At 60.6% G+C, this 23,601-nt stretch overlaps 1 protein-coding gene across 5 annotated transcripts in view; it reads left to right on the top strand.

Moving 5' to 3' along the window:
- Positions 1 to 23,601, top strand: part of SDK1 (sidekick cell adhesion molecule 1) — a 746,454-nt gene that overhangs the window by 664,103 nt on the left and 58,750 nt on the right. For all 5 annotated transcript variants that reach the window (XM_024985294.2, XM_059881632.1, XM_059881629.1 and 2 more), the window contains 7 exons: positions 339 to 454; positions 1,668 to 1,857; positions 3,701 to 3,799; positions 13,204 to 13,398; positions 14,702 to 14,903; positions 18,659 to 18,762; positions 21,000 to 21,070. In XM_024985294.2, coding sequence (XP_024841062.1) covers positions 339 to 454; positions 1,668 to 1,857; positions 3,701 to 3,799; positions 13,204 to 13,398; positions 14,702 to 14,903; positions 18,659 to 18,762; positions 21,000 to 21,070 — 977 coding nt within the window. The remainder of the gene's footprint in view (positions 1 to 338; positions 455 to 1,667; positions 1,858 to 3,700; positions 3,800 to 13,203; positions 13,399 to 14,701; positions 14,904 to 18,658; positions 18,763 to 20,999; positions 21,071 to 23,601) is intronic.

The following is a 23,601-nucleotide window of genomic DNA, read 5'->3' as shown; positions in this document are numbered from 1 at the left end:
GAGAGGTCCATGAACTGTGTCTGAAAGTGAGGATTCCGTCTGAGATAAAAGCCACAGTTCTCACCAGTTAATATAAGAATCAGACAAGCTTATTTTCTCTCTGGGTGGACTCGGGTAACATGGAGCTCCTAAATACCCGGGATTTATGGAATTTGTTGCTAATATTAAGGAGATTTACATTTCCATGATACCCCTGCAGGTTTAATCTGATCACTGCAAAAACGCTCAGAGTGCATTGCTATTTCAAGGACAACTTGATTAGAAGGGTAAAAATTAGACCTTTATTTGTAGAAGCCTTTAGACTTCCGGAGCCAATCTCTTTAACTCATTCCTTGCAGTTCCTTCAGCCGCCCCTGAAAACGTGTCAGCCGAGGCCGTCAGCTCCACCCAGATCTTACTGACGTGGGCCTCGGTCCCCGAACCAGACCAAAACGGGCTCATCCTGGGCTACAAGGTACGTGCTCGGGTGACCTTCCCCGCCTGCCTCCCCGGCTGGCGAGCTCGCATGGCCTGTGCATCGCTGGCTCTGGCCTGTTTCCTGGACTTCACCCTCCTCCTCTCATCTCCCTCGTCACTGTCTGGGGTGAGGGTCACTCCACCCTCGTCACGCAGGCCCACGCAAGGCGCTCTGAGCCTAAGATGGGCGGAACGGCGGTTGCTCCCTCTAGTCGATGGTGGCTGATTTTGTACAATGCCAAGGACGTGTCCAGAGGCCCCTACACATGTGTCTGCAGGTGTCATCACCACCCGTGTCCGTCCTGGGGGCTGGCCTTGGCGTCGAGGCTTGGCACCTCCCGGCTTCTCTGGGAGACCTTTCTGGGCCAGCCCTGTCTGCTTTTACCCAGGCCCTCAAAATCCCCCTGTTCTGTGCCGTCCGCTCCCCCAGCAGCAGGGCGGACCTTCCTGGTTTTGACCGTGAGGCCGCGCATGTCATGTGCTGTGGCCTCTCCTTGGGCCGTCCATCTTCTCCATCCCGTTCTGTTTCCTCCTATCCTCACGCCCCACCGCCACCCCGGGGCATCCTGATAGCTCCCTTCTGGCCCGTTTGGATGCAGCACCCCCAGCCCAGCTCTGAGAGCAGCGCCCACAGCCCCACCTGGCCGTGGACAGCCCTCCCTCCCGACCCCCGCCCTTCACTGCCTTCCGGCCACTGCTCCTGCGGGCCAGCTCCCGGCGGGGGGAGCTTTGGGAGTGAGGAGCCGGCGGGCCGTGGAGGGACCGTCTCAGTGCGGCTGCGGCTGCAGTGAGGGCAGTGAACAGCCCCGGGGCGGGGTCTTGGTTCAGGGGTCCCCAGGTCCTCCGAGGCAGGAGGCCCGCCTCCTAACAGCCATGCAGCCGAGTGGCCGCCGGCTCCTTTAAAAGAAGCGGGATGTCTCTGTGTTTGTGTCGAGCCCTGGTTTTAGGGGCTGCCGCCGGGGACCTCAAATCCTGTCAGTTACAGCTGAGCGTCTGGTTCACCCAGCCAGCTGAGGGCTGGGTCATCGCTGCAGCCACCTTCCAGTCTCCAGGAAATTGCTGCACTTCCCTCTTTCCCCAAAAGTGCCAGCGGTTAGGAATTAGATCCCCACGTCCTCAACTAGCTGCCCTGGGGGAGGACGGGTCCTGAGCCCCCCAGGCCCCTCCTCACACACTGCCTCCCCTCCCCGCCCTCGTGTGTCGCCGCTCAGATCCTGTTCCGGGCCAAAGACCTGGACCCCGAGCCCCGGAGCCACGTGGTGCGCGGGAACCACACGCAGTCGGCGCTCCTGGCGGGCCTGGGCAAGTTCGTGCTCTACGAGCTCCAGGTGCTGGCCTTCACCCGCATCGGGAACGGCGTCCCCAGCGTGCCCCCCATCCTGGAACGCACCAAAGACGACGGTACGTCGGGGCCATGCCTCCGCCCTCCCCCCAGGTTTGCTGTCCCCATCCATACCCTTCGGACGGTGGTCATCTTCAACTTAATTTTCAGAACACTCCTTCTCCCCTCGGTTCAGCAGAGGAAAATGAAGCAAAGCTGTTTTCTGACCACAGAGTGCCCCTACGGCCAGTTTCAGCCAGAGTGAGTGTTTACAGGTTAGGGGTGAGCCTGAAAGGCCGGATGGGCCAGGCCAGGACGCCTCAGGCCACTCCTGGTGGCGTTGGCACAAAGCTGCTGAGAAGCCCTAGGTTCCCTGGGGTGGCCCCCTCAGAGGGCATGTTTGAGGGGCTGAGGTGCCCAGGTTCCCAACCCCAGAAACAAATACCTCTTGATGATTGTCTAAACTTTCAGCCATGTTTCTCCACTTAGCAGATGTCAGCCACCCAAGGTTAGCTCCTGTACATGATCTTTGTTAACCAGACTGTGGCAAATATTCTCCCCCCCAAAAAACCCAGGCTCAGATTCAGCTGAAAGTAAGGCACCAGAGATTTTCTTCACCCTTTTACTGAAGGAATTAAATCAGCCTGGAAAGTGCTCTAACCACTGAGATGACACCCTCCTCCCCGTCTGCTGGGAGACAGCCCGGGAGCTGGGCCTCACCTGGGTCAGATGAGGGGGCGCCTCAAGCATCGTTCTTCCTCAGGGGCTGGTCTCAGGGCAGCCAGCGTCTGAAAGGGACCCTGTGGCCTGAAGGCCATGTCTTTGCAAAACTGTATGTTGTGTCCAGGACCACCTGAATGAACAGTAACAGGGGTGTTTAGTAATGGTTCCTCAAACTGGGGAGGGTATTCTTCCCAACGCACAGGCAGGGGAGTCATGGACCGCCGTCTGTTTTCGGCCACAATCATGATATAAACTTGTTTCTCCTTCCCCTCATTTCATCGCGATGCAAGCAATCACCCTTGGGGACAGTGAGGGGCAGAAGCCATGGAAGACAGACCAGACGTCAGAGTTTCCCGTTTTGAGTCGGTCCTGGCGTGTGAGCCCGTGGTCTCCTTCAGTTTATTTCACCCAAACGCAGGGGTCAGAGCACAAGTTTATAATTTAAAATACCGTTCTCAGCTAAGTAGCTCGAGGCAAAGTTCACAGCCCTGGAGTGGCTGTCACGCACGTCATTTTATTTCTATATCGATTGTTCCATGCCTGTTGCCTCTTACCTGGGAAGAGTCAGCTCTTAAGTTCCAATGAGAAGTTCCCACGCTGGCCACACGTTTACTAGGTTGTCCATTTAAGTAAATATATTTTACAGCGTCTACGACCCTATTATTCAGTGGTGCCTGCATACATAGCTAGTTTTTGAATTACTGGTGCACCAGACCATGAAGAAGAACTATGACACTCATTTGTGGACATCGCCTCTTGATTTTCTGGGACGATGCAGGAGAGGGCTCGTGTGTCTGAAAGGCCACTGCTGTAGCCGTGTTATTTGGTCAATCACTGTAACCTCCACTGGAAGTTGGGAGCAACACTCAGCCACCTTCTTCACCTTTCATCTGCCGTATGGACGTCCAGACTGGGAGAGGAGTCAGCTCAGATTGGCAAAGTCTGACTTGATGTACCCTCTACCATGCTACTTAGTGACTGTAGTGGCCAGCTTTTGGCACCACTCAGGACTCCCAGCGTGGTTCATGAGCACTGCAAAAGTCACCTTCCCAAAACTCAGAGTGATTCACCCGTGAGCAGTGTCGTCAGCAGTCATGACTATCCTTGGCCAGCCCACAGGACCCTGCAAAACCCCGCCGTGTACCCGAGTGACATCCCCAGTGGGGCCTGATTCTCGGGTCTTTTTTTTTCCCCCTTCAGCCCCAGGCCCGCCCGTGAGGCTCGTGTTCCCGGAGGTGAGGCTCACGTCTGTGCGGATCGTGTGGCAGCCTCCAGAGGAGCCCAACGGCATTATTCTAGGTAAGGGAGCGGCGGGGACCACAGCTCAGAGAGAAATGACAATTAGATTGATTTCATCCATTTTTATTAGATGTCTAAAAGGTTAGAGAAAAAAAATCCCATCTGCAGCAGCCTGGCGTTTTCTGAGCCGAGAGACCGCAGCCCTGTGTCTCCTGCTCTAAGGGGTTCTTCGCAGAATGAAATTTACATTCTGTTCGCCCAGAATCTCTCTGTTCACGGTTCACGGCAGTACCATCTATAATTGACCTTCCCTCTGCTCAGAAATAACCCAGTTATTTTGATGTGTGTTTGGAAAACAGCGGGCTGGCTTTTCACAGAAGATTCCCATGCGGGCCTTGCTCCAAGGTCCCAGAAGCATCTCTCTGCTGCTGCAGGCCCGGCACCCAATCCTTTGAGGAAGTTTCCCAAGTGAACTGCGTGCTTGGGTCCCAGGGAAGCGGTTTGCTTTGAACTTGGCATTCAGGGGGCCAGCTCTGATAACTTTGATGAAGAGTCTTAATTTGCCCCAGTTTTCCCAAAGGCAGCAGGTTTTATTTTTAAAGGTCATCAGTCCGTTGATTTGTTCACTCTTTCACTGTGACGAATCAGGAGCCTCTGATGTGCCAGGCCTCATGCAGAGGGGGAGGGGAGAGGGAGGAGGGGAGAGAGGGGGAGAGGGGAGGGGAGAGAGGGGAAGATGAGGGAGGGGAGGGGGAGGGGAGAGCGGGGAGGGGAGAGGTGGGGGGAAGGGGAGAGGGGGAGGGGAGGGGGAGGGGAGAGGGGGGAGGGGAGGGGAGGGGAGAGCGGGGAGGGGAGAGGTGGGGGGAAGGGGAGAGGGGGGAGGGGAGAGCGGGGAGGGGAGAGCGGGGAGGGGAGAGGTGGGGGAAGGGGAGAGGGGAGAGGGGGAGGGGAGGGGGAGGGGAGAGGGGGAGGGGAGGGGAGGGGAGAGGGGGGAGGGGAGGGGAGAGAGGGGAAGATGAGAGAGAGGGAGGGGAGGGGGAGGGGTGTAAGGAGTGAGTAAGACGCTGGCGGGGCAGGTCCTCGAAGAGGAGGAACCAGTGACACAACCGCGTGGTCTCACTGTGGGGTGTGCGTGCGTGCTCGTCACTCGTTCGTGTCTGTAGCCTACCAGGCTCCTCTGTCCGTGGGATTATCCAGGCAAGACTACTGGCGTGGGTTGCCATTTCCTCCTCCAGGGGATCTTCCCAGCCCAGGGACTGAACCTGCTTGCCCTGCATCTCGTGCTTGGGCAGCAGGTTCTTTACCACTGAGCCACCCGGGAAGCCCTCGATGCGGGGAGGTTCCACAGAATGCCCTGCAGGGCAGCGTCTCCTGGATCAGGGGCTCAGGGCTGGACGGTGTTTTCAGCCTGGAGCTTGAGGATGAGTGTTGGTAAACAAAACATTGGGTCTACTCACCCGCAGGCAGTAAAGCCAGTCTCCTGACACCGGGCCGTGGAGAAGGATAAAGAGGATAAAGCATCTGCCTGCAGTGCAGGAGACCCGGGTTCGATCCCTGGGTTGGGAAGATCCCCTGGAGAAGGAAATGGCAACCCACTCCAGTATTCTTTCCTGGAGAAGCCCATGGACAGAGGAGCCTGGCGGGCTACAGTCCACAGGGTCGCAAAGAGTCAGACACGAACTCTGCAGCGTTTACTGCCAGGCGACACGCAAGGCGTCAGGGCAGCTGGTGCTCAAAACGCCCCAACTCCCCAGTGGGTTTCAGTCTGGTGGGGGGTGTGATCAGCATGCGCTGTACTGTGGCTGGTGGACGGCAAGGTGACAGGAGGGGTCACAGGGGTTAGCCCAGCACTCCTCAGGCTCCGCAGACCTGGGCGCTGTGTGCTCAAGGTCATTCGGTTATCCAGCGCTTACCGCCTCCCCTGCGGTGGGGGTCTCAGCATCTGTGGAAGAACTGAGGGACGGCACACACTGTTCCCGGGTGCTTCAGAGAGGCGCCCCAGCACAGGACACGGGGAGGGGGCTGTCCCGGGAAGACCCAGAGGGTCTGCTCCGTCACACGGGTGGTTTCCAGAGTCTTGAACCGATGCTGCCTTCCGCCTGCGGGAGCATAATCATCCCTGGGGGGTGTGGGCTGGCCGGGCTGCGAACCCCTGGGAAGGCATCGTGTGCAGGAGGGGCCAGCGGCCCAGACCTTCCCACCTGGGCCTTTGAGGGCCTGGTGTGTCTCCTGGGGCCAGGCTGGCCCTGAAAAATACGGTCCTTCCTCCTCCTCACCCACCGCAGACCCCAAATACGTCTGCTCGGGTTGCAGGTAATTTGACAATCACACCCTAATGCAGTAAAACGTACCACTTACACCTGCTCTCCAGGTGAGGACTGTAAGATTTTGTTTGAAAAAGGGTTTCACTTCATTAAAAAAAAAAAAAAGTTTGAAAATCTGTGCCAAGGGAGTCCCCCAAGGACCTTGAGCAGCTAAGGGATATGATCAGATTTGTCTTCCGGATAACTGGCAGCCGTGAAAGGACGAACAGCAAGGCAGATACTTGCTGAGCCCCGGCTTCATTAAGACACACCCGGGGCACACTCGCCACCTGCACAGCTCGGCCCTGTCCTCTGCGGCCCCGGGAGCCGCTGCTATGTGTGAGGACGGCGCTTCTGAGCCAAGTGACCAAGGACCTGCAGTTTCTGGCCACTAAAACCACAACCATCATCGAGGAGCCTCTGTTGCCGTGTGCATTTCAGACCCTGTGCCGCTGAGAGGCCCCGGGCAGCTGCTCTCAGGCCCCGGGGCGGGAGTGGTCTGTGGAGCTGACGAGGCTCTCAAGGTGCCCGGAGCCCGCACGCAGGCAGGGCTGCCCTCCTCTCGGCAGCCTGTCATGGAAGCAGCAGGACCAACTGTCTGATCACCGCCCACTCCCGGGGGAGCCCCAGCGTGCTGCGAAACAAGATGCACGTTCGGAGCAGAGAGGTGAAGTCCCCCCGCCCGGCCCCCCGGGGGTCCCCACACACACACACCACCTCTGCTGAGACCCGGTGGTCCCGGGTCTGTGATCATCTCCGCGCTCTCCACAGCCCTCCCAGGCCAGTGCAAACCGGTTCTGACAGCAGCGCTCCGCGGAGTGGGCAGAGGAAGGCCTGCCCTTCCCTGTGCCCACACAGACACGTGCTCTGCTTTGTGACCGTGACTTTGAGCTGCCTCTCCTAGGACTTCCCTGAAACCCCGGCGGGGCTCCAGCCTCAGCCAGCGCTGGCGGTGACCCTTCCCGAGTCCCCTGCCAGGAAAGACCCCCATCACCCCCAGGTGCCACTCCTGCTCTGAGAACCACATGAGAGGGCGCCTCTGCCTGCTGCCTCCCTTCCCCACCCATCCCCACCTGGGGTCTCCTCTTGGCTCCCAAAGCTCCTGCGCCCACAGTCACCACACGAGTCCCCTGTCCACAGAAGCTCAGCGCTCACTTTAGAATCATGTGCCCTACTTTTACTGGTCTTTAACTTTTTCTGATCGTGAAAGCAACATGTAGAATGATGATTCAGACCACAATGCAGATAATCTAGATATCATTTCACAGTCCTCAGACTTAGAAGCACAGAAGGTCTGATGGTCCCCGGGAGAGGTGAGGAGGTGGGGAGAAGCCTCACACGCTCTCCCTGGAGCGCAAGCGCAGCTGCAGAGGGGATGACCAGGGCGGGTGCACCCCCACCCAGCCGCCTCCCTCCAAGGCCTTAACTCTGAGAAACCCTCCCTGCTGTTCAGAGGGCCAAACGCACAGAGAGTCACGGCAGACTGCTTTAAATAACAGGAAATTTAGAAAAGAAACAAGTAGAAACAACCCAAATGTCCATCAGTGAGGCGGTGAGAAGGCAAACTGGGGGCTATTTTCACAGAGAAATTACAGAGGCCGTTAGAGTAACGAACGCGTGCTCCAGGAGGTGCCACGGAAAAGCCTCACAAACATCTGTTGCGGAAAAACAAGTTGCAAAAGCATCCACACGGCCCGGAGATGTCTCTGCACACATGAAAACCTTGCAGACACGACCAGTTGTCATGAATGGGTACACACCTGTGGTGAAGCTGAAGCTCCAGTACCTGATGACTCACCGGGAAGACCTTGAGGCTGGGAAAGATTGAAGGCAAAAGGAGAAGAGGGCGGCAGAGGATGAGATGGTTGGATGGCATCACCAATTCAACAGACAAGCTCCGGGAGACAGTGAGGGACAGGGAGGCCTGGCATGCTGCAGTCCATGGAGTCGCAAAGAGTGGGACACGACTGAGCGGCTGAACAACAGCAGCAGCAAAGTCAAGAAAGTCGCGTGCGGACAGGCCCTGGTGGCGGGGTTCAGAGCCCACCAGGGCCCCTCTGTTCCTGCTCTAAAGTGACTGGCCTCCCCTCCCCTTTGTATCCCTCTCCCCAGATTCTCAGTAAGGCGGCCTGAGGTCCAGCCTCAGGCATTGCGTACAGCCTGGGCGGGGAGGGTAACTCAGCAGCCCATTCGCTCCGTTCCCAGGAGTCACGTAGTCCCTCTGGGCCAGGGCTGCCCACCTCAGGGGGACCGGTGATCAGACCTCCCGGGTATCGTGCAGGGCACCGGAAACCCAGAACAGCCAGTGCGGGTCAGCGCCAGCTGGGCACTGTGGGCCTTCAGCGCCTCCTCCCTGCTCTCGGACCAGAGAGGTCTCCTCCGCATCGCTGTGTGTCTGCACTCGGCATTTCTCTGTGTCCATCACGGACGAGTGGCGGGGCTTCGTTCTCCATCGCCCTGGCGGCTCCACAACGGAAGGTTCCTGCTGAGAGGCGCCTTTGGGCCAGGTTACGGGATGCCCCCGAGGTGCTGAGAAGTCTGGCCGTAGAGCTCTAGTCCCCAGGGGTCCTTGAAAATCACAAAACCCCAGGTCAGGAGGGGGTGGGACTCCGAGGCTGCGTAACACAGCTCGCCACCTCCCCCGACGCCCTCCGGGGCTGTGAGGCGTGTAGCGGTAATTGTAACAAACATTGTCTGGGTAACCTGTCACCCGGATATTATTACCACCAGCGCAGCAAATTGTAGATGCTGCGGAAAGACGGGAAAACAGTTTCTAAAGATTCAGATTGGCATTCACGGGGGAGGAAGGAAAACATCTTTTTGCGAGACTCGCTTTACGTGCAGGGACCTAGAGTCGGCGTCCCGACTCCGGCGGCGTGGCCTTCTGAGCGTATAAACACCTCTGCGGCGAGAGCTTTTGTAATCTGTATCAAAACATGTTCTTTCATTTCCGAAAGAGATTAGCAGCGTGAAATACTGGAGGCGCCTACAGGGAGAAACACTTGCTTATTTGCGTAAATATTTTACGGGGAGAGCTCGAGGCGTTTAGAGCCTTCCTTGGAGGGTGCGGTGGGAGCCACCAGAGAGCAGCCGTCCCCCCTCGTTTGCAGCTAATCCACAGTCGCTCAGATGCTGTGAAGCCCGAGTGACGCGTGTGCTCCTCAGACCGGGAGGGTCTGTCCCTCCAGACAGACCAGATCCCACCTCCATGCAATTAGAAGTCAGCCTGCCCATGGGGGCTGAACCTTGACCTTAAGCTTGTTACACGAGGGTGTGCGGGACTCTGCTGAGAATTAGGGGCTCAGCTGAATAGGATCTGTGTTAGCAAACGCGTGGTTTGCTGCTCTGTTGGGTTTGTCTGACCCCCAGCCTCACACGGAGAAGCTGTAAAACCAGCGACCCAGGCAGCGTCCGGGCCAGGCTGATGCTTGCCCGCTCCCCCTTGGGAGATTCAGCCGCTGTGAATTCCCGAGCCAGGAGTGGGCGCTGTGGGACCATCGCCACCCACAGTGCCTGCAAGGGGGTCAGCAGCCCTGTGCCCTCCTCACAGCCTTGGCCTCGGGGCCCAGGATGGTCCCCAAACAGACAATGGACGGAACTCTCAAGCAGACACCATTTGCTACCCAGGAACCACCCAGTCCTGGGAAGGCCTCGCCACCACCCAGGAGGTCCGCCCTCGACTCTCCAGAGTCGCTCTGGGGTCTCTCCACAGTCAGCTCCTTTGACCGAGATGCCCCCCTCCCACCCCCTGCAAAGGCACCCCGTCCTTGGCTGCACCTTCTCCAACTCTCTCCCGGCCCTGGCCTCCCCCGCGGGTGGCCCGGAACCCACCCTCCAGCCTGTGGCGCGCGCCTCTTTCCCTCCTGGTTTTCTAGACGAGCGACGTGTCCTCATCTTCCGGGTGACTTCGAGCTGCTCGGGCTTCTGCAGCCCACTGCTTTCCCCCTGCATCCCCATGGGCCGCACGTGGTCATGGCCCCTCTTAATTCCCCCCGGGGACCTTCCACCGCGGCTGCCCCCGGCCCTCTCCTCTCCGCCCAGGGACCCAGATCCCCGTTCCTTCCTCGTGTGGCTGCACCCTCTGACCTCCTGTCGCTGAGGCTCAGCTCCTGTTTCTGAGCTTGCTGGACCTGGGACCAGATAACGAGCCTTTTCTGTGCAAACACCCCCGTCCTGCCTCGCTCCCAATCCGTGTTCCCGAGTGTGTGGGCCAGTGCTCCGCGGTAGCTCTTGGCTGCTCCTGTACAGAAGGCTCTCTCCTGCTCATCGAGCCTGTGTTGAGGTGAGGTGTGGGCGTTCATCCTCATGGTCACGGCACCGCAGAACAGGACGGCAGGGACACGGTCCCTCTTCTAGGGCAAAGGACAGGAAGGTGCTCCTAGAGAGGAAGGTGCTCCTAGACTCCAGGGCGGAGGCATTTTCTCCCAGGTGCTCCTTGTGACCTGGATCAGAGACTAGCCCAGGTTTCGCGTGGTTCTCCGGGGTCGCCTGGAGCCCTCGGGGCTAGGCAGAAACGCCCCATCAGTCCAAAAGAGACAGAGGACAAGGAGTGAGTGAGGGGCCGTGTGACGGAGCCCACACGGGCAGGTGGGGGTGAGGTCGAGGGTCACCCCGGGGTCGTGCCCTGAGGGGCGGGGCGGGGAGTAGGGGTGGAGCCTTTGGTGCAGGGCAGACCTGAGCCCACCCAGGGGGCAATCAGTGGGTCCCGTTTGGATCGCAGCTCACAAAGACGTGCCTTTGAACAAAATCTCGGTTTCACCCCAGGATTTTTAACTCCAGCAGCAGATAATCTGAGCAGAAGTGAAATGTGATCAAGAACAAACGATAACAAAAGCACATCAGTAACCACATCTGAATCCTCATTGATTCAGGCTCACCGGCAGAAGGTGATTTGAATGATCAAGGCGTCTTCATCACACGTGACTCTCTGAAATACAGAGGGACACGTGAAGGGCCCGACTGCCGGCTGGTGGGCGCCGTGAGGGGTGGGGGGCCCTGGGATGCCTCGTGTTAACGGCAGTGTCTCCTGCGGGCCCCGTGCCTGGGAGGCGCTGGGCAGGTGGTATCTGCTCCCCCGGCCGTCTCAGGTGTAGCCATGCCTTCTCACAAGCTGCAAAAGAAACCTGGTCAACCCAGAGCTGCCCAGAAGTTCAGTGTGCACACACACAGGGCCCAGGCGCCAGGAGTGCATATGTTCACCTGTTTTTAACACAGAGTTCCTTTCTGCCTCTCTGAGGGCAGAGGGTAGGGTTGAGTCCCTTCTTCACGAGGCGTGGTGTTTCTTCAGTGGCCGAGCCCACTCACCCTGGGGACACGCCTCCCTCTTGAGGTCTTTAAAATATTATGTTTGATCATGTTCTTGGTGTTCTGTGTCTGCCTCTGTAGTCTTTGCGTTTGGTCATAAAGTTCAGTTTGTCTTGGCAGAATCAGTTCAATTCAGTCGCTCAGTCATGTCTGACTCTTTGCGACCCCATGAACTGCAGCATGCCAGGCCTCCCTGTCCATCACCAACTCCTGGAGTCCACCCAAACCCATGTCCATCAAGTGGGTGATGCCATCCAGCCATCTCATCCTCTGTCGTCCCCTTCTCCTCCTGCCCTCAATCTTTCCCAGTATCAGGGTCTTTTCAAATGAGTCAGTTCTTCGCATCAGGTGGCCAAAGTATTGGAGTTTCAGCTTCAACATCAGTCCTTCCAATGAGCACCCACGACTGATCTCCTTTAGGATGGACTGGTTGGACTCCTTGCAGTCCAAGGGACTCTCAAGAGTCTTCTCCAGCACCACAGTTCGAAAGCATCAATTCTTTGCAGAATACCTTTCCTTAATTCCTTGCCGTAGTTCAGCTACTTTCGTACGGGGCACAGGCTGACTTTCCTCCAGTGGCCAGGTGGACACGGGTCATTGGCTGTGTCCCATCACAGACCCCCCCGTCCCCTATGAGACCTGCTGTAGCTGCTGTGGAACCATGTGCCCACGTGGATGGCACTGCCCGCCCCCCACGTCTGATCTCCCCGGTTGCCCCTCTAAATCTGCTGAACACAGGCCTCACCCTGCGCCTCAGTCTCCTCGCAAATCCCGACAATGTACAAATAATAATACGGCACATGAAGGCTGGAGCAGAAGCCCTGAGGTCGCAGCTGGTGTGGGAAGGCGGCTTACGTCACTGGCAGCAGTGACTGAGCTTCAGGAGAGAGCTGGGGGTTAACAGAGAAGAGATGTACATGTTCTACAGAGTAATGGGGAGGAGAGCAATGACGTAACTGATCAGGACGGTGTGACAGGCAAGGGGGGCTGAGGGAGCAAGGGGGAGGGTGGTGCTCCCACCAAGAGGGCGCTCACTGCTGGGCGTGCAGGAGGAGGGCTTCGCCCAGGTGGGCACGCTGACCACGTTGCCCTCCTTTTCCAGACACCAGGTGTCCGGGTGTCTCAGAGCTGGGTCTGCAAGTCCTCTGCCGCTTTAGACGCAGAGGCCTGGTCCTTAATGATGTGGTCCTTAATGACGTGACTTTGAGCAGCCATGGGCCCGTGATGATCAGGGCACTCGGAGAGACGGTCTGAGCTGAGGGCCCGCCTGGAGCTGATGTGCAAGCCCCCTCCCGCTTCCTTGACTGCGGGGAGAGCTGTCCCTGGGGGAGCCCCCGACCCCACCTGCTCAGAGCCATGGGGGTGAGGCTTCTGGGGAGCAGGAGCGCTGGGGTGGCAGGAGGAAGAGGGGTGTGCAGACAGACAGACAGCAGACACACGGGGCCTGAGCACAGGCATGAGTACCTCCAGGGCGGCCTGCTCCGGGGAGAGGGGCACTCCAGGCAGGGAGACCCTTGGGGGTCGAGGGCAGAGCTGCTAGAAGGTGGGGGTGGGGGCAGAGAAGGCACCGCCCTCTGTGCTGCTCCTGAGCGTCCTCCGGCCGGGCCACGGGGAGGAGGTAGCTGTGCTCGAGTCAAGTTCTGCAAAGGATGCAGAGGGGGCCTAGCGCCCCGAGGCCCCCTTCATCCCTGGGCCTGGCTTCCCTCTCAAGGGCCCGGCCTGCAGCTCAGATGCCGGCCTGGGAGAGGGAGACAGCGCAGAAACCCGGGGCTCGGTGGGGTGTCCCGGGTGGGGGCTGGGGGCTTCCCTGTGAGGGGGGTACGGCTGACCAGCAGTCTTCGTGCCCTGCTCCCCCAGGCTACCAGATCGCCTACCGCCTGGCCAGCAGCAGCCCCAACACCTTCACCACCGTGGAGGTCGGCGCCACTGTGAGGCAGTTCACGGCCACCGAGCTGGCCCCCGAGTCCGCGTACGTCTTCCGGCTGTCGGCCAAGACCAGGCAGGGCTGGGGAGAGCCGCTGGAGGCCACGGTCATCACCACCGAGAAGAGAGGTGAGACCCAGAGGCCCGACTCAGTGTCGGCCAGCAGTGGGGAGAGGCCTGGTGTGCCTGGGCAGGGGGTAGGGGGTGGGGGGTGGCTGTGTGAACTGCGAGTTTATTAAGCACCTCCTGAGTCCTTCCTGGAGCTGGACACACAGCTTGTCCACACAGCCTGACACTCACCACAGGCCTACATCCTCAGCCCTGATGTCTGGGGTTCAAGGAGAGAGACTGCCCCTCCTCCCCCTCCCCCTTCTCCCCTCCTTCCCACCAGAGGTGCCAGAGCCCCCTGCCGGCTCCTCACCGCCCCCCACCCCCGCCCCCGGGAAGCAGTTAGGCCAGCTCCCACCACAAGGCAACCGAGAGCCCCAGGCCCCGATTCTTGCTTTCCTCCTCAGGGTCCACGCAGCCCCTGCTGAAGGAGCAGGAAACGGACAGGTTTGCTCAAGGTTTGGTGTGACTTAACTGAGGCGCAGACGTGAACTCCCTCAGGAGCAGCCCTGTTCTCCACCCTCCAGCCCCCAAGTGCCCCTGCCTCCCTGCAGCCCCCGTGGCTCAGCGAGGGGCCCAAGAGAGCCAGGCCCCTTCCCGTGGGCCCAGGAGGGGACTCGGGCTCTCAGGCCGCAGCGTGGGCCTCAGGGAAGGGAGTTAGATCCGGGTCCCTAGCGGCCATCCCCTTGGGGCCGGCAATCAGCTGCAGCGTCATTTCACCCCACATGTCCTGATCAGAACCCGCACTCGTCACGATGCACAGTTCAACAGTTACTCCTGCCCCATGGGGCTTCTCTGTTGATGTCAATGGGGTGAGGAGACTGGGCAACAGGCGAGTGACCCCCACTCAGAAACGGGTCCCGGCCCTGCTCCCCGCACCCCAGTCCCTACCCCAGAGGCTCAGAGCAGCCCCTAGGCCACCTGCTCCACAACCTTTATGGTCTCAGGCCCGGGTCGATGTCCAGGGAGCACAAACCAGGGTTAAAGAGGCACTGACCCAAAATCGGAAAGAGGGAGATCGTGGGCAGAAACCTGGAGGTGCCGGGAGCTCCCAGCGCTGTCCAGGGTGCCTGCGCCTGGCGGTGCTCCCGGGGAGCGTGGCGGGCCCCCAGCCTGCCTGTTTCTGCTCTGAGAGTGGAGCATTCTGGGACTAAACGGGGGTATCCAGTCAGGTCCGGCCAGAGTCCGGGACCCACACATGGCTGTGGATGACGGCCTGCTGGCTGTCTGAGCTGGACAGCCAGCACCCTGGGCAGCCGCCAAGCCCCCCCAGAACCACTCGAGGTGCCCCCGGCCCTGACCTGGCGTCCTCTCTCTGTCGCAGAGCGGCCCGCGCCCCCCAGGGAGCTCCAGGTGCCCCAAGCCGACGTTACGGCGCGCAGCCTGTGTCTGCGGTGGGTGCCCGGCAGCGACGGCGCCTCCCCGATCCGGTACTTCACGCTGCAGCTGCGCGAGCTCCCCAGGGGCCAGTGGCAGACCTACTCCTCGTCCATCAGCCACGAGGCCACGGCCTGTGTCGTCGAAAGGTACCAAGAGGGTGGGGAGGGCCCTGCCCCGCCCCTGGGGGCCCTGCCCTGCGCTCCCCCGCCAGCTCCCACCCTCCCAGTAGGGAGACCCACACTGTGAGCCCGCATCTGCCCTCTGGCTGGCCCTCCCACGCTGGGACCCAGGAGTCCCAAGGCCCACCCCGGCCTCTTCCTGCCTGTCCTTCTGAGCTCTGTCTGCCCTGCCCCCGCCCCCGAGCTCCAGGATCTAACGAGGTGACGGGGGCGGAGGCCCCCCCAGTCCCCGAGGCAGAGGGAGGCCCAGCCTGCCCCTGGCACCATGTCACAGGCCAGTGTCACGGTCAGGGAGACCACCCTCCTCTATGCCCCAGCCTGGGTCAGCAAGGCACACCTCTTCAGCCCGCTGCCGTCCGTGGCTCCGCAGTGACGGCTGACGGCAGGAGCAGGGCTGCCCCTGAGCCAGCCATTTGGTGACCGCTGGGTGGGAGGAGGCCCTGGGCTCGCTTTGTCCTGATCCCACCCGGCCTCTTCTCTTGGCCGCACCGCTTTGTGGTGGAGGAGGTGAGGGCTGTGGGGCGTTAAGTTGCCTGCCAGGTTCCTCCAGATGGAACCGTCTAGATGGGCAGGCCTGGGGAGTGACGGTCCCCCGGGACATAAGCCCTGGGCTGTGGGGTTGGCGGTGGTCCAGGCTGGCCCCAGGGAGACGCCCAACATCACCTCTGTCCTTCCCCCCCTGACTCCACGGACTCACACTCCAGGGTGCCCAGCAGTGGGTACCCCTGTCTTTGTGGGTCTAGAGCCCTCGCCAGGACCTCCTAGGAGGGCAGAGGAGGCCCCTTGCTTGTCTAGCTGACCACGGCTCCTCTCCTGGCTCCCGAGAGCCCCGTGCTGGGTGCTGGGTTACGTTCCCATCCAGCTGGGTGTCCCTCAGGAACAGGGCGGTGACCGCCTGGGCTCCGGTGACGGCTGCTATGCCCAGCGACCACGGGCCCTGCTGCTCCTCTGAACGAGCCCTCTCCAGCAGCCTATGGGGAGACGGGAAAGAGAAAGGAACATTTATTAAGTGCCTGCTGTGTGACCAGACTTCTCGAGGCAGGCTGTGCAACAGAACTTCCCCTGGAAGTGCAGATACCATCACTTCCATTTCCAGAAATGAGTCGAGTGAGACTCCAGAGAAATTAAATGCGGTGCCCCAGTTAGGAGAGGTGGGGCCAGAATCAGAATTCCCGCTTGGCCCTCTTCAAAGCCAAGGCTGGAGGAGGGCTGGGGGAGTGAACAGAGCAGAGCTGGGGGAAATCAGAGGGTTCGTTCCTCCTCGGTTTTCCAAGTGGTCCTGGAAGTTTTGTTGTGCTCAGCAGGGAGGCGGCAGGAGCGAGTGGGCAGGAGGGAGGTGGTGATGACAAGTGCTCGGGGCAGAGGGTAGACCAGTTGTCCGGGCTCTGTAGCCACTGTTGCCTCTCCAGGGTAATGAGCTGGCTGCTCTTTTCATGGCTTCTGAGCCATTCTGTGCCTATTTCCAGGTGCCAGGCAGGGCTTTCCTGCTGAGACAGAAAGTCCTGCAGCTCCGTGGCCCCCAGGGACAGTCGTGGGTCCTCTAGAGGAAGGGAGTCTGCTCAGCGCAGGGCGAGGCTGGGAGCTCTGATTCCCGGTCCCCTGGCCCCAGCCCGTCCGTCTCAGACCCGGGCACGCTCATCCAGCCGTCAAGTCATCCTTCACTGCCCGTGATGTGCCCCCGACTCCCTGAGACCCCGGAGTTCAGGAAAGAAAGGGTGGTCTTCAAAGAGCCTGCTCTTTGGCCTCAGTTCCCAAAATCCTCAGAGAAGAGCGAAGTGCTGAATGTAACGTGGTAGGCCACGTGCACTACCGTGTCCCAAATAGAGCACACTAGACGCAGTCCCCGGGGTCACGAGGAGTCCGACATGACTGAGCGACAGAGCACGCGCACACAGGTGGCCGAAGTGCTGCGTCTGAACACAAGGGTCGCTTCCGGGGCCCCCACCACGTCCCCAGCCTGCGCTGGCTTTCATGTGTCCTCTGTTCAACCCTCCCGAGAAACCTCCGGGGCAGATAATGTCCCCCTGCATTCGTCCCTCTAGCGAGCGTTCACTCAGCACCGCCTGGCACCAGGCCCGGCCAGTGGTGCAAGAGCATCCCTGCAAGTGTGAACTCACAGAGAGCCACTGCAGGAGGTCTCACGCAGGAGAAGATATGAAAACAAAGGGAGAGGAAAGCTTTCTGATCACGGCTTCCAAAAACGGTCCTCAGTGTTTCAAGATAGCAGAATCCTTTCTCTAAACCAAGTGTTTCCCAGAAGCCATTACCAACCAGATGCATGAGGAGCAGCTGTTGGTTGACACAGGGGGAGTGGAGACCCTGGACCCCCAGAGGGTTCCTTAGAGTTTCAGGGTTCCTTGGTCCTCAGTTCAAAAACCAATGGTTTACAGGTCAGATGGGAAGCAAGAAGGCAGGGTTGGTTTGAGGCAGGAGGGCTGTGCTTAGACCGAGGTGAGCAAACCTGGAGGCGGTCTGGACTAAGGGACAGGGAGGGAGCACCTAGAATCACCTGGGATGTTTGGGTCCAGGAAACAGAGAGGATGACGGGGCCACCGCCTGAGGCAGAGGGAAGGGGGAGGCGGGGTCCACATCGGCTCCTCGTGAGCAGGAGTAGCAGCAGCTGCTGAGTGGGGTGAGCGGGAGGTGTCCCCAGGGACGTGGTGAAGGTGTGTGTGTCCTCGGCGCAGGCGAGTCCATCTGAAGCCTTGGTTGTTGGTGTGGCTCTGTGCTGGGCACACAAGACCCCCGTGGATCCGGATAACTTGGGTGGGTGGATGGATGGAAGGGAAAGAGGAAGCCCGAGGTGGTGGCACCAAGAAGTACATTCGTGTCCCTAAAGTCTCATCCATGGGCCGAGGGGAGACATCATTTCACTGTGGGCAGTCGACATCATCTTGGTTTTACTTGCTGCTGCTGCTGTTAAGTCACTTCAGTCGTGTCCGACTCTGTGCGATCCCATAGACGGCAGCCCACCAGGCTCCCCTGTCCCTGGGATTCTCCAGGCAAGAACACTGGAGTGGGTTGCCATTTTCTTCTCCAGTGCATGAAAGTGAAAAAATAAAGTGAAGTTGCTCAGTCGTGTCTGACTCCTAGCGACCCGTTTTACTTAGGGTTGTTTAAAAGGAGAGTCGTCTTCCCACCCCAACCATTGACCAGTCTCTGCAGAGGGCAGAGGCCTCTGTCCCCTCCTCATGACCTGGGAATCCTGATGGCTCCACTCTGTAGAGCCACCCTGGGGGTTAGAGAGGGTCGTGCTGGTCAAGCGCTGGGTACCCTGGCTGGCTCAGTCAAGGAGGGAGGAGGCCAGGGCAGACCCTAGAGCCCCAGGTCACGGGAGCTGCAGGCGGGAGCCCTGGGGGAGCGGGGAGGGGAGTGGGCCAGAGCTCGAGGTAATTAGCGCCTCTGGAGGAATCCTCCAGCTCCTTGGAGAGCAGCAATTTGTGCATGCACAAAAGTGTCTCTAATTACAGGAGGTGGCTTCCTCCCCCAGGAGCCCTGAGCCTAAGCTCCATCCCCACCGGGAGTTCTGCGCCCCCTCCTCCCCCTCCCTGAATCTCCTGTCCCCCCTAGACTGATCATCAAGCCAGCGCTGGGGGCTGGGGGCTGCTCCCCAGCAGTCCCGGGCCAGCTCACTGCTGCCTGGGGGATGCAGCCCCAGCACGCCCCCTCCTGGGGGCCCCCCCAGGTAGGGGCTCCATGGTCACAGGTCTCTTCTGTTTCAGGCTGAGGCCCTTCACCTCCTATAAGCTGCGTCTGAAGGCCACCAACGACATTGGAGACAGTGACTTCAGCGCCGAGACAGAGGCGGTCACCACGCTGCAGGATGGTGAGCAACGGGCCCACTTCCCGCTGCTGCCTGTGCACCCCGAAACCTGGGCTCCTAGAGAGGCCCGCTCTCCCCTTGAACCAGGAAGGGGTCACCCAAGGGAGCCGGGGAGCGACCATGGGCAGTGGGGTTCAATTAGCAGCAGAAGCCGGTGCCCCTGCACAGCTCAGGGCCGTAAATCAGACTTCAAGGGCTTCCAAACGGAGGGACGTTTCTTTGATTAGCTTCCAAACCCAATGATCCATTAGCATCCCTGACATTGAATAATTTATAGGGTCATTAAAGATAGATGCCATGGGGTAGCTGGATTGTAAGAGCTTTTCCCCATTTTTCTCATTCATGAGCCATCCCGGTTTTGCCGCTTGACAAATGCACAGTGAAGTGGTGGCAGAGAGACCCCCTGAAAGCTCCAGGTCCCTACCTACCCCCCACCCCTGCTTGGTTCTGCTCAGAGGAATTGGGCCTGAAGATCCCTTGTGAGTTTGCTTGGCCATCGGCAGTGAGGCCAGGCCCGGAAGGACAGGGAGGCGGGGTCCTCAGGCCCACCCAGCAGACAGGCAGGCGCTCAGGACAGAGCACGGCCACTGCACGACGATGCTGAGGCTCGGAGCCCAGCCGACGGACCTGGACCCTCAGTTCACTGGGCGGTGCTCTGTGACGATCCCCAGGCCCGCCCTGAGCTCCCCCTTCCCTGCTTAACTCAGCAGTGGAGCCGCCTTCAAACCAGCCCATCCCCACGATCACACCAGGCCTCCGGGCTTCAGCTCTGCTCTTCTGTAGCCCGGGGTGTCGGGGCCTCCTGCCCTGAGGGACCAGCCGTGGGGTCCAGGGCCTTGCTGGCTCTTGAACTCGCCGAGGTCAGGCCGCCAGGGCCCCATGATCCTGACTGGAGAGGTGCCCCCCGACCCCGTAGGCAGGAGGCCGGGGAGGAAGGGCGGCCCCGGGTCTGGAGAAGCAGTGCTTGTCCCCCGTGGCGTCCTCTGTATTCCTGCGTTAGCGCCTTGCCTGAGAGTTAGTTCTTAGAAGGAAAAAACCTGGCAGCTGGTCTGCGGGAGAGGGGCGCCCACCCGCTGCCGCTCACAGGTCGGTCAGAAGGGGGCCTCTCTCAGCCCTTTCATGTTCAAATCACCTTTTCATCTTCCTTTTCGAGACTCCAGTTTCTCTTTGCAATGGGTTGGCCTTGTGTTTTCGTCCCGTGACTCTGAGTCCAGCTCTCAGGGGAGAGGACAGGCCAGGCTGACCCCAGGGCTGGGGCCAGTGCTGGGCGAGGGGCTTGGGAGCATGCAGATGGTTTGCTGGGAAAGGGTCTCTTATCCCGAGAGTACTGAGCCCGCCCCACGTGGGCAGGAACGCTGGGTCAGGGCCTTGAGCTGGAACAGCCAGAGGTCAGAGGGGCAGGGTAGAGAGCGGCCCCTGGGGCAGGGGGCCTGGAGTGTGGCCAGCATGGGCCCATCCCTGGTCTGGGCCCGGAGGACAGGGAAGCCTGCAGGGTGCAGGGGTCGCTCGGAGCAGCTGAGTCAGAGTGGGGAGCAGGCTGGGGGTGCAGGGCACACAGATGGGGCGGGTGGGGAGAGGCCCTAAATCCTTCTGCTCAAAGCCCGTTTCTGAACACTGACTCTGTCGGGGTGTCACAGCGGGGCCGCTGTGAGAAGGCCAGTCGGTCTGCTGGGAGCGGGACGCCCAGGCCCGGCAGGGACAGACGTGGTGGAGAGTGGGGCACGGCCTGCTGGACGTGACACACACTCTAGAGAGCAGGGTGGGGTCAAACTGGAGCTGCACAGGGCCACCACCGGGACCCAGGCCGGGCCAGAGGTCTCCCCAGCCCCCGGAGTCACGCCCCTTTCCTGACAGTCACGTCCGTGTTTAGAGTCAAGGGCCCTGGGCCTGGCTTGCTCATGTGTCCTGTTCAGAAGTCTCTCTGACCCACGTACCCCAAAAGAATGACACCCCTCCTCCTCTGGGGAGATCAGGGAACTGCAGGGGCGCTCGGGCGCCTCGGCCATGAAGAGACCCAGACTCTGCGTGCGTCCAGTGGGGCAAGTCCGTGGGAGGTGAGGTCGGGGAGGCGGTCCAGTATGAGGTCCCTCTCTCCTGGACACAGGCTGGCAGGCGGAGGAAGGGCGTCCCCAGGGAGGAGGGGGCCGCGTGCTGGCTGGTTGAGAGCAGGCGGGGACCGGGCCCAGGAGTGCCGGGCCAAGCTCGACGTCTAACCCGTGCTGCTTCCCTCTTCCTTCCAGTCCCCGGGGAGCCCCCACGCTCTGTGTCTGTGACACCACGCACCACCTCGTCTGTTCTGATCCAGTGGCAGGTAAGGCCCGGGGACCCCACGGTACTCTGTGAACCCCGCTCCTGCAGCAGCAAGCTTGCTCAGCGGGCACCCGGCCGACCCTGGGTTGGGCTGGAGAGTCCGGCTGGTGCACCATGCAGGGCCGTGGTGTGAGTGTGACCTCCAAGGGGGGAAGTCCAGCGCCGTGGTGACCTGCAGAGTGGACCGGAGCTCGGTGTGTTGGGGTGGGGGGCGGTCAGCAGGACGGCCAGTGGGCCCAGCGCACAGCCCGTCCGGTGACCGAGTCATCCCAGGCCACTTCCCCTCTTCTGTGTCGCTAAGTGGCAGCTCCTTGGGGTAACGGGAACCTTTCAGTGTGAACAGAAGACATTTCCAAGTGTCCTCCCGGTGAACTGGGAGCTCACTGCTGTGGCATTCTGCACTTTCCAGCCTCCCCGGAGTGCTGAAACTGGATGAGGACCCAGGAGGCTTCAGCTGGGCTCTGACGGCTGTCCCGGGGGAGCCACGGCTGAGTGGCCTTCTGGGCCCCGGGAGAGGGACAGGGCCTGGCCTCGGCCTGCGGGCCAGTTTGCCACAGCAAGACTCTGACCCCAGAAGCCTCTCTGACCCCAGGTTCCTCCTCTGTAAAACAAGGGTTCCAAGTTCCCCTCTGAGGCCACCGCGAGGTCTCTGATCCAAGGCCCGTTAGACCCCTGACAAGGTCCCCTCTGAGGCCACCGCGAGGTCTCTGATCCAAGGCCCGTTAGACCCCTGACAAGGTCCCCTCTGAGGCCACCGCGAGGTCTCTGATCCAAGGCCCGTTAGACCCCTGACAAGGTCCCCTCTGAGGCCACCGCGAGGTCTCTGATCCAAGGCCCCTTAGACCCCTGACAAGGTCCCCTCTGAGGCCACCGCGAGGTCTCTGATCCAAGGCCCGTTAGACCCCTGACAAGGTCCCCTCTGAGGCCACCGCGAGGTCTCTGATCCAAGGCCCCTTAGACCCCTGACAAGGTCCCCTCTGAGGCCACCGCGAGGTCTCTGATCCAAGGCCCGTTAGACCCCTGACAAGGTCCCCTCTGAGGCCACCGCGAGGTCTCTGATCCAAGGCCCGTTAGACCCCTGACAAGGTCCCCTCTGAGGCCACCGCGAGGTCTCTGATCCAAGGCCCGTTAGACCCCTGACAAGGTCCCCTCTGAGGCCACCGCGAGGTCTCTGATCCAAGGCCCGTTAGACCCCTGACAAGGTCCCCTCTGAGGCCACCGCGAGGTCTCTGATCCAAGGCCCGTTAGACCCCTGACAAGGTCCCCTCTGAGGCCACCGCGAGGTCTCTGATCCAAGGCCCCTTAGACCCCTGACAAGGTCCCCTCTGAGGCCACCGCGAGGTCTCCGATCCAAGGCCCGTTAGACCCCTGACAAGGTCCCCTCTGAGGCCACCGCGAGGTCTCCGATCCAAGGCCCGTTAGACCCCTGACAAGGTCCCCTCTGAGGCCACCGCGAGGTCTCCGATCCAAGGCCCGTTAGACCCCTGACAAGGTCCCCTCTGAGGCCACCGCGAGGTCTCCGATCCAAGGCCCCTTAGACCCCTGACAAGGTCCCCTCTGAGGCCACCGCGAGGTCTCTGATCCAAGGCCCCTTAGACCCCTGACAAGGTCCCCTCTGAGGCCACCGCGAGGTCTCTGATCCAAGGCCCGTTAGACCCCTGACAAGGTCCCCTCTGAGGCCACCGCGAGGTCTCTGATCCAAGGCCCCTTAGACCCCTGACAAGGTCCCCTCTGAGGCCACCGCGAGGTCTCTGATCCAAGGCCCCTTAGACCCCTGACAAGGTCCCCTCTGAGGCCACCGCGAGGTCTCTGATCCAAGGCCCGTTAGACCCCTGACAAGGTCCCCTCTGAGGCCACCGCGAGGTCTCTGATCCAAGGCCCGTTAGACCCCTGACAAGGTCCCCTCTGAGGCCACCGCGAGGTCTCTGATCCAAGGCCCGTTAGACCCCTGACAAGGTCCCCTCTGAGGCCACCGCGAGGTCTCTGATCCAAGGCCCGTTAGACCCCTGACAAGGTCCCCTCTGAGGCCACCGCGAGGTCTCTGATCCAAGGCCCCTTAGACCCCTGACAAGGTCCCCTCTGAGGCCACCGCGAGGTCTCTGATCCAAGGCCCGTTAGACCCCTGACAAGGTCCCCTCTGAGGCCACCGCGAGGTCTCTGATCCAAGGCCCGTTAGACCCCTGACAAGGTCCCCTCTGAGGCCACCGCGAGGTCTCTGATCCAAGGCCCGTTAGACCCCTGACAAGGTCCCCTCTGAGGCCACCGCGAGGTCTCCGATCCAAGGCCCGTTAGACCCCTGACAAGGTCCCCTCTGAGGCCACCGCGAGGTCTCCGATCCAAGGCCCGTTAGACCCCTGACAAGGTCCCCTCTGAGGCCACCGCGAGGTCTCCGATCCAAGGCCCGTTAGACCCCTGACAAGGTCCCCTCTGAGGCCACCGCGAGGTCTCTGATCCAAGGCCCGTTAGACCCCTGACAAGGTCCCCTCTGAGGCCACCGCGAGGTCTCCGATCCAAGGCCCCTTAGACCCCTGA

This window comes from Bos taurus, chromosome 25 (assembly GCF_002263795.3).
Source record: "Bos taurus isolate L1 Dominette 01449 registration number 42190680 breed Hereford chromosome 25, ARS-UCD2.0, whole genome shotgun sequence".
Taxonomy (NCBI): Eukaryota; Metazoa; Chordata; class Mammalia; order Artiodactyla; family Bovidae; genus Bos; species Bos taurus.
This window is presented reverse-complemented; position numbering and strand designations above follow the sequence as displayed.